Raw genomic sequence first — 13,938 nt, 5'->3', positions numbered from 1 at the left:
GTAGCAACTTCCTACATGATTATCATTCCCTGGGGAAGCTACTCTATATCAACTTTAGCATTCTTTTCTTACGCTGCCCTTGTATGGCTAATATATGTACTCCTCAGCTCAGGAGACCTGTGGTAAATTCATGCTCTCTCTTCCTGCACTTCCTAAAGTTCTCAGTGGGAAGCAAGGGTGCTTGCAGATGAAAACCTATTGGATAGCTTTATTCTTCTGCTTTGTTGAAAGTGCCCTACAGAATAAATGCAATACACAAGTTGACTGTTTCTCACTGTACTATTTAAAGTTACATAAGGTACTGTTTCGGGTTATTTTCTTTTATATATATATATCTCTCTCTACTATTGCAACATCAACTGATTCTGGTTTTACAACTGCTTTGCTATCTAAGAAACATATTGATCATGGTAAAACCTGAAGTTTTCCAGGACACTACATCCAATTATTCACTACCCCTTTGCCAAAAGCCTAGGCAGAAGGAAGATTCAGATTTTGACTGGTGACTGTCACTTGACCCAACTTCTGCTGGTCTTTCAGGCTGAAGGGATACGAGGGAGGAACTGGTACACTGGCCAGGGTGCCAGGAAAAAAAGGGGACTGTGATTTGTTTTGACAAGATTTCTAGGGTCTTTTCAGACTTCTCAGTATCTTCTGAATCTTACTGCGTTTTTTTCCAGTTTAGGAACCAGAACACCATGAATTTTGATAAGCTCAGATTTTGGGCAGCTTTCTGCTGGCCTTGGCAATGTGCAAAAGTCAGGGGGAGAAGAGAAGAATGGCTTAAAAGAATTGCTTTGTCTCATACTGCTGAAATACGCAAGCCCAATATGACCAAAGAGCATTTACTCCATGTCAGTGGAATTCTCTGAAGACAACAACATAAACCAAAAACTTAATTTATACAAGTTACAGCAATAAAACCAATCATTTTAATTGAAGCCATTAAAAAAAAATCATGTGAGGCAATAGAAATGATAAAATTATACTTAAGACAGAAGAGCTAGCACTTTCTGAAGAGCTTTAAAACAGCAACAGACACTTTACAAAAGGTTTGAGGGAAGAGAATAAAATTTCCAAACTACAGGTACTGTAAAAAGGTAACATTAACAGTTATCTTATAAAATACAGCAACAGAGACAAAACGGATACTCAAGCTCCTTTGAAACTAAGCCTTCTGGGGTCTTGGTTAAAAGGTATGTTCAAAAGCTATTTTAAACAAGGACTAAATACTTCTTATTTCAAATTTACAGGTCCTTGGCATAAACATAGCACTATACACATCTTCCAACAAGCAGTAAGTACAGTTTCGTTTAACCATGCGTGGTGTCATCTTCTACAAAGTCTTTGGCCATTTCTGCTGTGATCACGTCAATATGACTAACCTGGTGGAACAAAAAGAAGTAAACAGTTACCACAGTATCTCCTGCAGAGTAAGACAGACTTATTCCTGAAGGCTCCAAGACTCAGCAGCAGGCCTATCATCAATTTCTCATTTCCTTTAAAGAACATAAACAAGACACATCTGTAGATATATGAATTCTTTTTCAGGAAGGAGAACTTTTACACCAGACTGTGATATAACTAGAAATCCAACACTGAATAAGACTGGTCCCACTTTGAACTCCTGTTAAATCAAGTCTCAAATGCCCAACCTGATAATGCTCCCACTAAACACTGTAACGTATTTACCTTGTTTCTGAATTTTACACCATAGAACTTGTCAGCTGACTCAAGCAGTTCAGGCCTGAAAGTTGTTGTAATAAACTGAGCATGTTCAGCTAGTTCCATAATCATATCTAAAAAAGAACACAAAGGTTTTTTAGTAATGCAATCTTTTAAATAAAGCAGGACAGGTCTTAATAAGAGACAGGCAAAATATGAGACAGGCAAGGAGTTATTCAAAACAAGGTTTTGGTTAATAAAATACACATCAAGAAAGGATCCATACTAGGTTTTTAAGTGTCATCATTAATTCCAGTATCAACTCTGAGAAATACAGCCACTTGGCAAAAGCAGTGGGGTATTAAAGCTTCTATGATTAAAACCAGAGTAAGCACTTTTCCAATGATGCAATGAGCGAAAAGTTCATTTTTATTAAATGAAACTACACTTCAAACTAGGGCTATTTCCACCACACTGAAGTGCAGTAAGGAGTCCCTTTAAACACAGTAGACAATACAGAGCTTCTACCTAAAACCAAGTTGATGAAAGCTTCAGAAGGCACTAAGTTAAATTCTAATAAATTCTAATGTTGGGATATTAAAAAAAAAAAAAAGTGCCTTTATGATTAAAAGCTTTTACCTTAAACATCAGAGATAAGATGACAAACTATCACCTTCAACCACAATGAAGACGAATAAAAGGCAGACAGGTACCTGAAACAGCTTTTCTGTGCTGAGCATCCAAGGCTTGGTCGATTTCATCAAACAAGTAAAATGGAGCTGGATCACATTTCTGGATAGCAAATATCAGGGCCAGGGCCACCAAGGATTTCTGTCCACCTGAAAGTTGCTGCATTTCTCTCATTTCGCCCTGCTTTCCTGTGAATGATACCTAAGAAAACAATGCAACAGCAAGATGACTTCAGAATATTAAACTGTAACATCTCTTCCTATGATAGTAAATGAACAGGATCAATTAAACTTTTTAAGAATATAGTTAAACAGCAATCTAAACAAATACTCAGAGTACTCGGAGTACTGAAACACAAGTATTTTTCCTTACCCTTATGCCAACTCCAGTGAACTGGTCTACAGATGGAACACTGCTCTGAGATCCAGATCCCCTTTCACTCTCAGTGCTGCCTTCACCTTCATCCTGGGACTGACTGCCCTCCACATCTCCTTTCTTCATCACTAACGTGGCCTTGCCACCAGGGACTAACTTCTGGAATACTTCACTGAAATTTTTTGACACCTAAAAAAGAAACAGTCAATACACCAGCTCATTTCTACATAGTGAAATCCAATGCAGACAACAGCTGGTTTTATATGATCACACTGTGAATCTGCTTCAAAGCAGAGATCCACATTCATTGTAAGCAGAGTTAGAAGTGAGAAACATATGCTATACAGAGTTGGTTTAAAAGCATCTAAGCCAACTGTTCTTGTAGTATGAGAATTTTTGTAAGTTTTTCCAGGAAAATAGTAAATTAAAACACAGAATACCAGCAAAAGCAAGTATGATTTATTTCAGGAAACTTCAGATGAGATCTCAGTTAAGCTAATGACCATTTAAGAGGAGACTTCATACACTTTGTAATTAAGACCCTTTGTTAACACTAGGAATTTTACTAAATCTGGGGAATGGATTGGTGCAGAGTTCTTCACCCAGACATTTCCCATTAAGGGCTGTACGTAGTACAAAAATACTTCCTTCCTGGTGAATCTAAGAGGTTTAAATTAAAGCCAGAGTTGTCATACGACCAAGATGAGCACCTATTTAAAATGCTAGCCTATTTCTTTATCAGTATTTAAAACCCTCAAACTTCATTACATGATACTGCCTTCTGTTATTACAGATGCACTTAACATTTGCTTCTTCCCATCCAGCTGCTACATAATGGGACAATTTGATTTCAGCCCCAGCATCTTTACAACTGTTGCCGGTTTGTTACCTGTTTGAAAGTCAGCTGAATAGCCTCGTATTTTCTGAGCTCAAGGACATTCATCAGTTCCATGATGGATTTGTAGCCCCTGTCTAGTTCCTCTTGTCTCTTTATCAATTTTTCCTTCTGCTCTGAGAAATTCACAAACTGATCTAAAGCTTTTTTATTCACGTGACTGTATTTCTTCAGTTCTGTATTGCACTGCTCCAGTTTGCGGAATAACTGTAAAAGTAAAAAATTAAAGAATCCAAGTGACTTGCAATTCTAGCCACGTCTGACATCCAAGATGTCTGTGACAGTAATATTTCAGGTCATGAAACCAAGCCCACTTATTACCTGTTTTAAACTTAAAGTCTGATACTTTTCAAAAGCCTCCTGTGGAAGGGAACCCAACTCTCGGATTTTCTTCATGCATTCCTCTTTCTTCTTGAGGAGCATGCCCTGCCTGTTAGTCATTTTTTCAAGTTCTTTTGTATCATGGTTAATGGCATCCATATGCTCCTTTTCCATGTTCTTCCAGCGTTCCATGCTCTTTTGGAGCTCTTTAATTCCTGCTTCTGTTTTGTCAATGGAATTATCCAGATCTGAGATATTGGGTGAGAGTACAAAACCCAGAGTAGTAAGTCTTAAATGCTTGCATGAAATCAGCAATTATCCAGTCAAGTATTTATGAAACAAAAAGATAACCTAAGGAAAAATATTAAGGAGTAGAATCAAATGTAAGACAAAAAGCTCAAAATCCCTCTCTCTTTTTCACCAGGAATATATGGCTTAAAAAACCCCAAACAAATATATTAAAGTCATACTGTTAAAGTCTTGAAAGAGAAGCAAAAAAGTTTGAGTCCTACAGATGTTATCTCCTATTTGACAGCAACTTGGGTTTAGACAGGTTAGACAAAATTCAAGAACTATACAAGACAGTGCTTGTATAAAGGTTGCTCCAAAAGTAGTATGCCCAGAAACCTGTTATCACCAACACATACTTACTGGTATTACAGTGGGCAACTGTGGACACTTTTTTTTTTTTAATGTACAACATGCACAATATCTTGTTTCATTGAAGTTCCAGAAACCTGTTACATACTATGTAACTACTCCAGCACATTTGAAATTAACAATTACATCTAATATTATGGTCTATTTCTAAACCAAAATAAGGTACGTTGTGAACTTTTAAAACCTTGGAGAACTTTCTTTCAACAGAAAAATAAATGATGCTACCAACCATCTGACCGTGCTAGTGTATCTTTCACTCGCTTGTTAATAGCCTCAAGTTCCGATGTCGTGGCAGTAAGAACTGTGCCACCTTCTGTTTCTCGAAGCTCATTCAGTTCCTGTGGGACAAAGGAAATGCCACCAAGCTTCAGCACAGAGGGGAAACAAAAGTGTAAGCCAGACAAACAAGTTATCTTCTGCTACTCTACAAATAAGTGTATCAAATATTTTAATAAAGTTTTAGAGAATAGTTAGATTTTCAAACCAATCCGTCATGATGATGGTCCTGTTTATCTGTAGGTTGTATATTCAGAGCAGGATGTGTCAAAAATCCACATGCCTAATATACTGTGGTGAAATTTCAGTAAAACACTGAACTCTGCTTGTATATAGGGAAGCAAAACCTATCCCAGTTAATGCAGGGTAATAAGTATTTATCAAATGATCACTATGTTAAAGCCCTGGAAATAAACAAAAAAACAGATTGTAAAAGCACATGTAAGAGAAAATCCCTTACTTGTTCCACTTGGTCTAAGCGTTTTCTCAGGTTCTCATTGAGATATGTTTCAACTCTTGTGATAATGCCCTCTAGTTTAATCCTCTCATTCAAAAGCTGTCTGTTTTCCTGGGAAAATAAAAAAGAAAGTATTAACTGCCTTATCTCACTCCTAAAAAACCTTTTTTCCCTTGTTAAAAAACTAAGACAAAAACCAAACCCTGCTCTTCACACTAGTCTTGCACAGAATTGCACAAAATATCACACAGTTCTTTGGACTGTTGCTCTAATTTTATCAGGTAGAAAAGAACCAAATGGTAAGTATTTGTACAGGTGTTTAGTGTAAAAGTCAACCACACAAATCAGTAAGTTTCTTAAACTTCATTAGCATCAGAATCCAATTCTTAAACCTGGAAGAACTTTACAGCCTATATTTAAGTAGTACTCTTTCAACAACACAATTGTCAGACACAACCTTAGTTTTTGTCTCATCTCCCAGCTGCTTAAAGGCATTGGTTTATTTTCCCAATCTGTTCATCATTCTTTTCAGATGATATCTATCGATATTTTGTAAGGTCCAAGCCTAGGAGCAAGGAAACTAATGGTTTAACATAAGTAGCCATAATTCTCACCCAATACAGCTTGGAAAATTCACCCAGCATTTGAGAAAAACATGCAAATACGCTTTGCAGGTGAGAAAGCTCCAAACATGCCTGCCTGCTTTTGATGTAACACTAATTACACTATATTCGTAAGTGACTTTTCACACAAAAGGACAAAAGTTTATTGGAAAGAAAGGTACAACATATAATGGCAAGACATCTTTGTTTCCTTACTTGCTGTAGTTGGCGAATTTCATCATTAAGAGCATCCACACGTTTCTGGTCTTCAAGACTGAGCTGAGACAACAAATCAGTCCCCAGTTCTGCTTTTAATGATTCTCTAGTTGACTCCATAGCATGTAAACTTGCCTCCAAGCTCTGCAAACTGCGTTGCTATGGAACAGATATGAGACAGAATCATTCCTCAGAGCAATCTCCAACTTAGTATGAATTCCACTTTTCTGTTTACATAAACATATTTTTGTGACATATCTCTAGTCATCTTTTCATGCTATGATGTTAAACAGAAAGGAAGGCAAGTTTAACAGTAATCTTAGTGAAATAATTATATATAAAACCAGTAACAGCTTTCAATATCCCTGTACTATACCTTAGGCATAAAGGTCTTTTCAGACTGTTGCCTTTTCTCCTTCAGCATTTTCATCTCTGACAAGATACTATCTCGAGAGGCTTTGAACTTTCTTTGCTGTGTCTCAATTTGCTGCATTTGGTTCATTAGCTGGTCAATCTCATTGTTAATCCATACCGTGGGCTAAGGAAAACTCCGTCCTTGTTGTAAAAATCATGTTATACCTACTAGTACCTTCAACTGTTATTGCTTGCATATTCAGCTGCCAACGAAACAAAAACCAAACAAAATGCCCATAAAAACAAAATATTCAGTTGTATGAGGGAAAATCAAGAACCATCAACAAAAGTAACCTGGACAACTTATCAACACCAAGAACAAACAAGGAAAGCTTCATTTGGCTGTTCATTTTACAACGTAGCACCCAGAAAAACACAGGGATACATCTGAACTTGTAAGGGAAACTCAGGGCTTACTAAAGATTTTGACTCAAATGATAGCAAGAAAGATTTCTCAGTTCCAGAACAGTAGTCCCTGTTAAAAGTTCAATTATACTGAAACCAAACAGAGTAAGGTAATTTGGGAATTTAACTACAATCAGCAGGAATTCAAGCTCCCATTCCTAGTTACAAAATAACAGGCTACCTCTACAATGCACACTAGGAATACTGTTAAAAATAGTTTCCGCACAAATCTTTTTAAAACCATATGCCTACATATCTGTAGTTTAGACAAGACCTAAAGAAGGAGAAAATGCCACACTTAAATACAGAATTGTGGATACACAAATTGGGTCCTGCACATTGCCTACAGGGAGTAATGAGAATGGTGAAAAGCATCCGTTATTGCTGGTGCATGTAAAACCACTTGGCAAGTTCGGTCTATTTAAGTCATGTTTAACAGGCCATTTTGACATTCTTCCACTGACTTAACAAGGTACATACATACTTTTAGAGTTTTACTAATCAGCCAAGCACAGGCTTCAGTGTTCTGCTTATCTGCTGCTACAACAATGTCTCTATAATGCACTGCTGCTGGTCAAAAAACAAAGGAATTTAGTTCAAGGGACAGAATGACCTGGACAATGGAGGAAAAAATTGAATAAGCCTCCCTTGTCCTTTGGAGATCCAATATCTAGAATTCATGGACGCTGTAGCATTAAAGGACTTAGAGAAAAAGGTGACAGTTACTTGAACGTTTGTACAAAGATGCTGAAAAGACCAAACCATCAAGCAACTCAGAGCTTAATTATAATATAATGCTCTCCATCTCCTCCCCACAATGCAAGTGGACTATGTAAGACACCAATTCAGAACACAAGTACTAAAAATACTGTGTGAGTCACAAGAAGCAGTGAAGATTAAGGCAGATAAGGGTATCTGGGTATAGGAGTTACTGCAACACCCCAGAAGGAATAGAAAGCCTCATACTCTAGGGTTTAACCTCATCTCTAAGCTTTAAGGATCAAGATCAAATTTTAACAGGGACAAATTACTAAAGCTCCTTTTTTCTGAAGCCTACAGTGCCAGCCACTCTCTGAAGCAAATTATTGGAAAAGGTATGTTCCAATTACTGTTTTTCAGTCACGTTTTCCCAGAAAAAAGTTTCACCAACGAGTTAACAGCAGTGGTATAGAAACAAAGCAGTGGTATAAAAACTATTTCTTAACTAGCTGCATTGATCTAAAAAACAATAGATGTGTTTAAAGTCTGCTACCTTCACTGGTTGTACACTGATTTTCAAATGCAGGGGTTTTGTTTGTTTCTGTTTTACCATTTCTTTGTTACTAAAAATCCCTACAGTGACATACAGAACCAGGCTGTACAAGCAACAGTCTAAACAAATGCCACAGCTAACATGTAATACTAACAAAAGTTAATCTCTTTTCTATTACTGCAAAATAGCAGCTTTGTAATCCTACAACCTTTCCCCAAGAACAAAAGGATATTTTCAATGTTTCTGCGTAAGTTTTCATTGAGTTTTGCTTCGAGTTCACCAAGTTCTTCTTCTGCCTTTCTAACATCTTTTTGCAACTCAAGCCGAGACTTCCTGGTGTCGTAGTAACCTCCAGTCAAAGCACCGCGATGGCTGACCTGGTCACCTAAGAGCATAACAGACAATTAACTGCACACTCTACACTTGCCGTATGTTCACTGTAGTTTCTACAATACAACTTTGCAGATTAACTAGAACATCTCAACTAACATACAGAAGCACTGCATCAGTGTCAGGAATCACATATATGTGTTTACAGCAATTACAGAAATGTTTATTTCTGTATTCAGTTTAAAGTGCATTTCCTTTCTCAAGGCCTATACAGACTTCTATGGTAGCCTTTAAGCATTACCTACTTTTTTTTTTTGCTTGTTTTGAATTAACTTCTGAAACCATGCAGCTCTAAAGAAAAAATATTTCCCTGAAGGGAAAAATGCAAATGCATAGCACTATCAGTTAAAAAAACCCCACATAATAATCTCAGATGTTCTGTGAGATGGAAAAGGGAGCTGAGTAATTAGCAGCATCTGTGGCTTGTGGAGTATGATGTTCCTGAAAAATTAATCATTTCCTCCTCAGACATCCTTAGGAAGTTTTCATATTGACTTCAAGACAAAAAGCCTACAGTAAGCCCGCAGGGAATCTGCCCTCTAGGCAACTGACAAGAGATACAGATTACTTCAGAGAACATAGCATGCAAATGTGTCTGCTACAGAGAAGAATTCACCTTGCACTTCTCAATAATTAAGACTGTACACTTGCACCCTAAACACTGGTTTGAGTTTGTGGAAAATAAATGCCTGTTAAACTGGATGAGTTCAAACCTAATCTGCTTTACCATTCTCAGGATGGAGATACATAGCTACTAATTTTAGATTCTAAGAAAATTCAACAGCTTGGGTGACATGGTCTACTGTGAGGCGTCCCTGCCCATGGCAGGGGTGTTGGAATTAGATGATCTTAAGGTCCTTTCCAACCCAAACTATTCTATGAAGCATGTACTTAACCAAGTGCAACCTTGTACATCTCAGTCAAGCACACTATTGTTTAAAATAATCTTACTTGAACAACACTAACGGACCATGTTTAATGAGCCTCACATTTCAGGGATTCTGTTTTTACAATAAATAATTTATAAAACTGCAGTATTTACCTTCCAGAGTAATACAATCCATAGTGAAAGCTCTGGCCAGCTGGGTAGACACTTCCATGCTACGACAAATTAGAGTCTTTCCAAAAACATGCTTGAAAGCTTTGTCAAATCTTGGATTGTATCTCAGTTTACTGATCATAGGAATGGCATCCTGAAATGACAGCGATTTTAATTAGAAGAACATATTGATACAAATATGGCACATATATTGCAACTAATTCATATATTAGTATTCAAGAGATCTCTGGAAAAAAGGAACTACTATCAAGAGTAAAAATGGAATACACTCTAGCCTGAAAGTTAAGCACAGTGTAGTCACTGAATTGGCTTCACAGTCAATAATCTTCTAGAATGAAGACTTCTGGAGCTGTGTGTATCATTATTTACATATAAGATGTCAAACCCTGAACTCAAAAGCACAGTACTGTGAATGATACATTGGGAAAAAACAGCTGTCAGTTAGTAGAAGGATGACACACTGGCTGAACATTCCCAAGAAACACATAAATATTCTATGGAAATTAAGTGCAAGATTTTGCAATTTTAGCTGTTAATGGTAGGCTTGAGCCTGAAGTCTACGAGTCTGTCACGAATCTCAACGAGGATTCAACTGCTACTGAAACAGTTGAGTAAGGATCAGAAATTGGCAGTAAAAAAATCTTTCTGCTGAAAAAAATCATTCCTTTCTTGTAAGGGCAGGACATAAACATTAACATAGTTTCCCTAGGAAAGCCCTCCCAAAATAAGCACACTACAAGTGTGCTTGTTTCCTGTTTTTTCCTGTATTTATCAGAGGGAAAAAAAAGAATTTATTTTAAAGAACCTTATTCTGCCATGAGTATTGGAGGAAGCAGCCAACATTTACACAACTCATTACTAAAATTTCAATTAAGAGTGGGTATTTTCTTGAAGTTATTTCAGAACTACTTTTAAATGGTTGTAATTTTTGCATTTTTAAATATAAAAAACCCAACTCATTTCCAGTAACTTTGAGAAATTGTCCATGATTGTAACACCTAACATAGCTCTTCAGCTTTGGTCCATGGCAGCATTTCAGCTTAAAGAATTACAATTCAGTAATAAAGGCAATTATTGATTGTTCAGATTACAATAAAATTCTACCACTTTTTAGTATCACCTATTTACTTACAAGGTGAAGTTAAACTTTAAAGAGCAAATACCTCATAGGAAAGTATTTTCCTATAGCTGAGTTCTTTTTATGTGGAGAAGCATATATTAGAAGTATTTTACTGCAGACATTCACCAGCAAAGCAAGGGCTGGGCAATAAGCAATACACACAGACAGTTCAAGACATCAGCCTTTGTAATTCTCAAGTAGAGGAAGGTTTGAAAGGAACTCGAACTCACATTAGTCTCAGGATAAGCAGTATCTCTCACATCTAGCTTGTTCAGAGGGAGGAAAGTAACTTCTCCAGGAAGGTTCATTTTGTTAAATTCCATTAGGATCTTTGTACTGACCTCATCAGAATCCACAATGTGATAAAACAACCTAATTAACAAGCCCAACAAATAAGCAAAACTTTAATGTGCTGAAAGCACTGATGTATTTCTGCGGGAACAGGAAGCATAGAGGTACCAGTAAATAACAAATATAAAGCTGTATTCCATTTTCTCTGAGTCTGTGCCTCAGAATAAACAAGTGGGTGCATTCTGTTCACTTTCATTAAAACGGGATCAGCCAAGAATTTTACACTCCACCCTCCAGTCACAAATGCAGCTCAATACGCATACAATGTCCCTGTCTGCACAGCCTTTTTTGGCTCAACTGCAAACCTCTGTCCTCCATCCTATTCAATAAACAATATTCATCCCTCTCTGCACAGATTTAGAGAGTTTGCATCTTATGCCTCCGTACACAATCAACAGAAACAGAGACCACATCTATCTCCCTGGGCATGATTGGGACTAGCAGCAGAGATATTGAAAGAAGCTACCTTCTGCAAGCTGAGCTACAGTTTGTTTGTCACTGCTTTTTGTAAACTGTGAGGCACAACAGGATGCAGAGAACTGTGAAATGCTTTGAAGAGACACCTTTATTGATGCAGACACAGATGTGTTAGAAGAGGGACTGCATTTCAAATTGCAGTAGCATCAACATTTCTTTGTGATAGCCTGCAAGATCATATCATCTCTGTCCTCTTTCCTACCCTTATGCTACTATCTACTTTTCATTAAAGCAAGAATTCGTATGACTACTCATGAATTAGAACAGGGGACTGATCACTCAAAAAGACAATTTAAATTAACTTAAGTGTCAAACACTGCAGGAAGTGATGGGTCTCCCAATAGACACTTCTAGAACACACACAGAGACCCATTAACACTCAACATCTTTTCAGGTAGCTCTTAAATGGCAGGTTGACAGTTGAGACCATCCACATCTATGACATTTCTAGTGAAATAATTCTTACTGATTGTTACCATTAAAACATCAGCACTGCTTACTGTAGAATTCATCACAGTGGAAGATGCCACCCATTTTATTCAATATGGCTCTGCCTCACTATCAATCCTTCTGGTAAGTTTCTGAGAAGTGTCAGGAGTGTGGGTATGGGGCCTTTTTTAGGGTCTTCGTATGGTTTTGGTTTGGGTGTTAGGGGTTTGTTTTGACAACATCAAGAACAGCTAGACTCATTTTTAAATAGGCAGAATTCTTCCTAGTTCCTTCTCAAAGCAGTAGCAGTGCAATCATGCTACACAGAAGGCACTGTGACAAAAAAGGACAAGAGCTCAAATTCAAAAGAATAAAAAACTTTCAGTAGCAACCAGCACCAACAACTGATTGTCAAACTGCTGCTGCTTTAACTTTAGCTCTACTTAAGAGCACAATTACCTGTTCCCTGCAGTAACTTCAACACAGGTGTAGAAAGCTGGTTCACATTCGAAGTTATTCATCACAATGCCATGATAGCCATTTAGAACATGCTGGTTTATGCCTTTTCGACGGAAGTGCTCCAAAACTTTGTTTATGCTGTCTATACCATTCAGAATGGCCTGTTAAAATACATCTCATTATTGTACTGCATTTGAAAGATGTAGAAGTAATGTCCGTTCTACCTTTAACTTTGTCAAAGTTCTAGCCTGCTTTTTTGTCAAGTTTCTGCTAACTAACCCATAGCTTTAATTGAAAAATACTTAAATATTTGAGTCCACCATTTTCAGGGTCTTTTCCTTTAAGCAAAAAGAAATCAGAAGTTTGATATGTTTCCCATTTCTGCTTCTCTCCTCAACGACCTTGACCTTACAAAACTCATTTCTAAGGCATTCTAGAGCCACAAATATCTGAAAAATTCCACTTACGAATATAATTTGTCCATCTTAAATATGACATTAAGACCATAACCAAAAGAAATAACTGTCATTTCAGATATGACTATGACTTGCCCATTAAGAATGAGAAGAAAAGCTTCTAAAAGGAATTCTCAAATGCATGGATATTACCTTTCCTGTTGCTGCTCTGAGAAGCTGCTGTTTCTTCTCTAAATCCTCTCGCTTTGCAGCAAGAGCTTGTTGCTCTGCATTCTCTTCTCTCCATAGATAACTACAGAACACAAGTAATTAAAACATTTTAAGCATGAATGAAACCTGAAGATTTTTTTTACTATTATTATTCTCAAAGACTGCCAATCTAAGGGGAATGAGAAGTGCAGGAGGTCATACATGGCCAGATTTCAAAAACATACCTACATGCCATGTTAATAACTACACAGTTGGGGTCCTTCACATTAAGTGAGATTCAGACATATTTCAATTAGTTACTAACTTTCTTTCGCTCTGTAGCTCATCCTTTTTATTTTTCACTTCATAGTATTTTCTGTCCAGTTCTTCAACACGAGCCTTCACTTCGTTAAGATCCTGGTCCAGTTTCTAACACAAAGAATAGAACAGTATGAAACTAAAGCTAGCTGTTCAAAAATTCTTTCTTTTATTCAGTACTAAATTACTACTGAAAACTCAGAAACAATTCCTACAAATGTTTTAAACAATTTACAAGAAACTGCAAAACCACTAGGAATAAACATATCTTTGTAAGGGAGCAATAACAAGGTGATGTTATCAAGAAGACTGCAAGGCAGGTACTAAGATGAACTATGCCTGTGGGTATTCACAGGGAAATGTCTGTTATGGTAAGGAACTGACTCCAAACATTAACTATCACACACATAACACTGTAATCATGTTCTGAAGTAGCATTTGTGATAGGAACATGTATACTAGTCTTGCATACCAGAGAATCATAGAATAGTTAGGGTTGGA

General features: G+C 37.0%; 1 protein-coding gene across 1 annotated transcript; it reads right to left on the bottom strand.

Moving 5' to 3' along the window:
* Nucleotides 1-909: 909 nt before the first annotated feature.
* SMC3 (structural maintenance of chromosomes 3) lies at nt 910-13,548 on the bottom strand (the record flags this gene model as incomplete). Its single annotated transcript, XM_010020521.1, has 16 exons — nt 910-1,385; nt 1,693-1,799; nt 2,379-2,556; nt 2,728-2,919; nt 3,620-3,832; nt 3,947-4,194; nt 4,836-4,944; nt 5,343-5,450; nt 6,158-6,316; nt 6,534-6,683; nt 8,459-8,613; nt 9,661-9,811; nt 11,029-11,170; nt 12,515-12,675; nt 13,123-13,222; nt 13,445-13,548. Coding segments are annotated over 16 exons (2,349 nt in total), but the record flags the coding sequence as incomplete, so codon positions are not given.
* Nucleotides 13,549-13,938: the final 390 nt, after the last annotated feature.

Source organism: Nestor notabilis, unplaced genomic scaffold (genome assembly GCF_000696875.1).
Source record: "Nestor notabilis isolate BGI_N333 unplaced genomic scaffold, ASM69687v1 scaffold16948, whole genome shotgun sequence".
Taxonomy (NCBI): Eukaryota; Metazoa; Chordata; class Aves; order Psittaciformes; family Psittacidae; genus Nestor; species Nestor notabilis.
The sequence above is the reverse complement of the archived record's forward strand: the minus strand, read 5'-3'. Positions and strand labels throughout refer to the sequence as shown.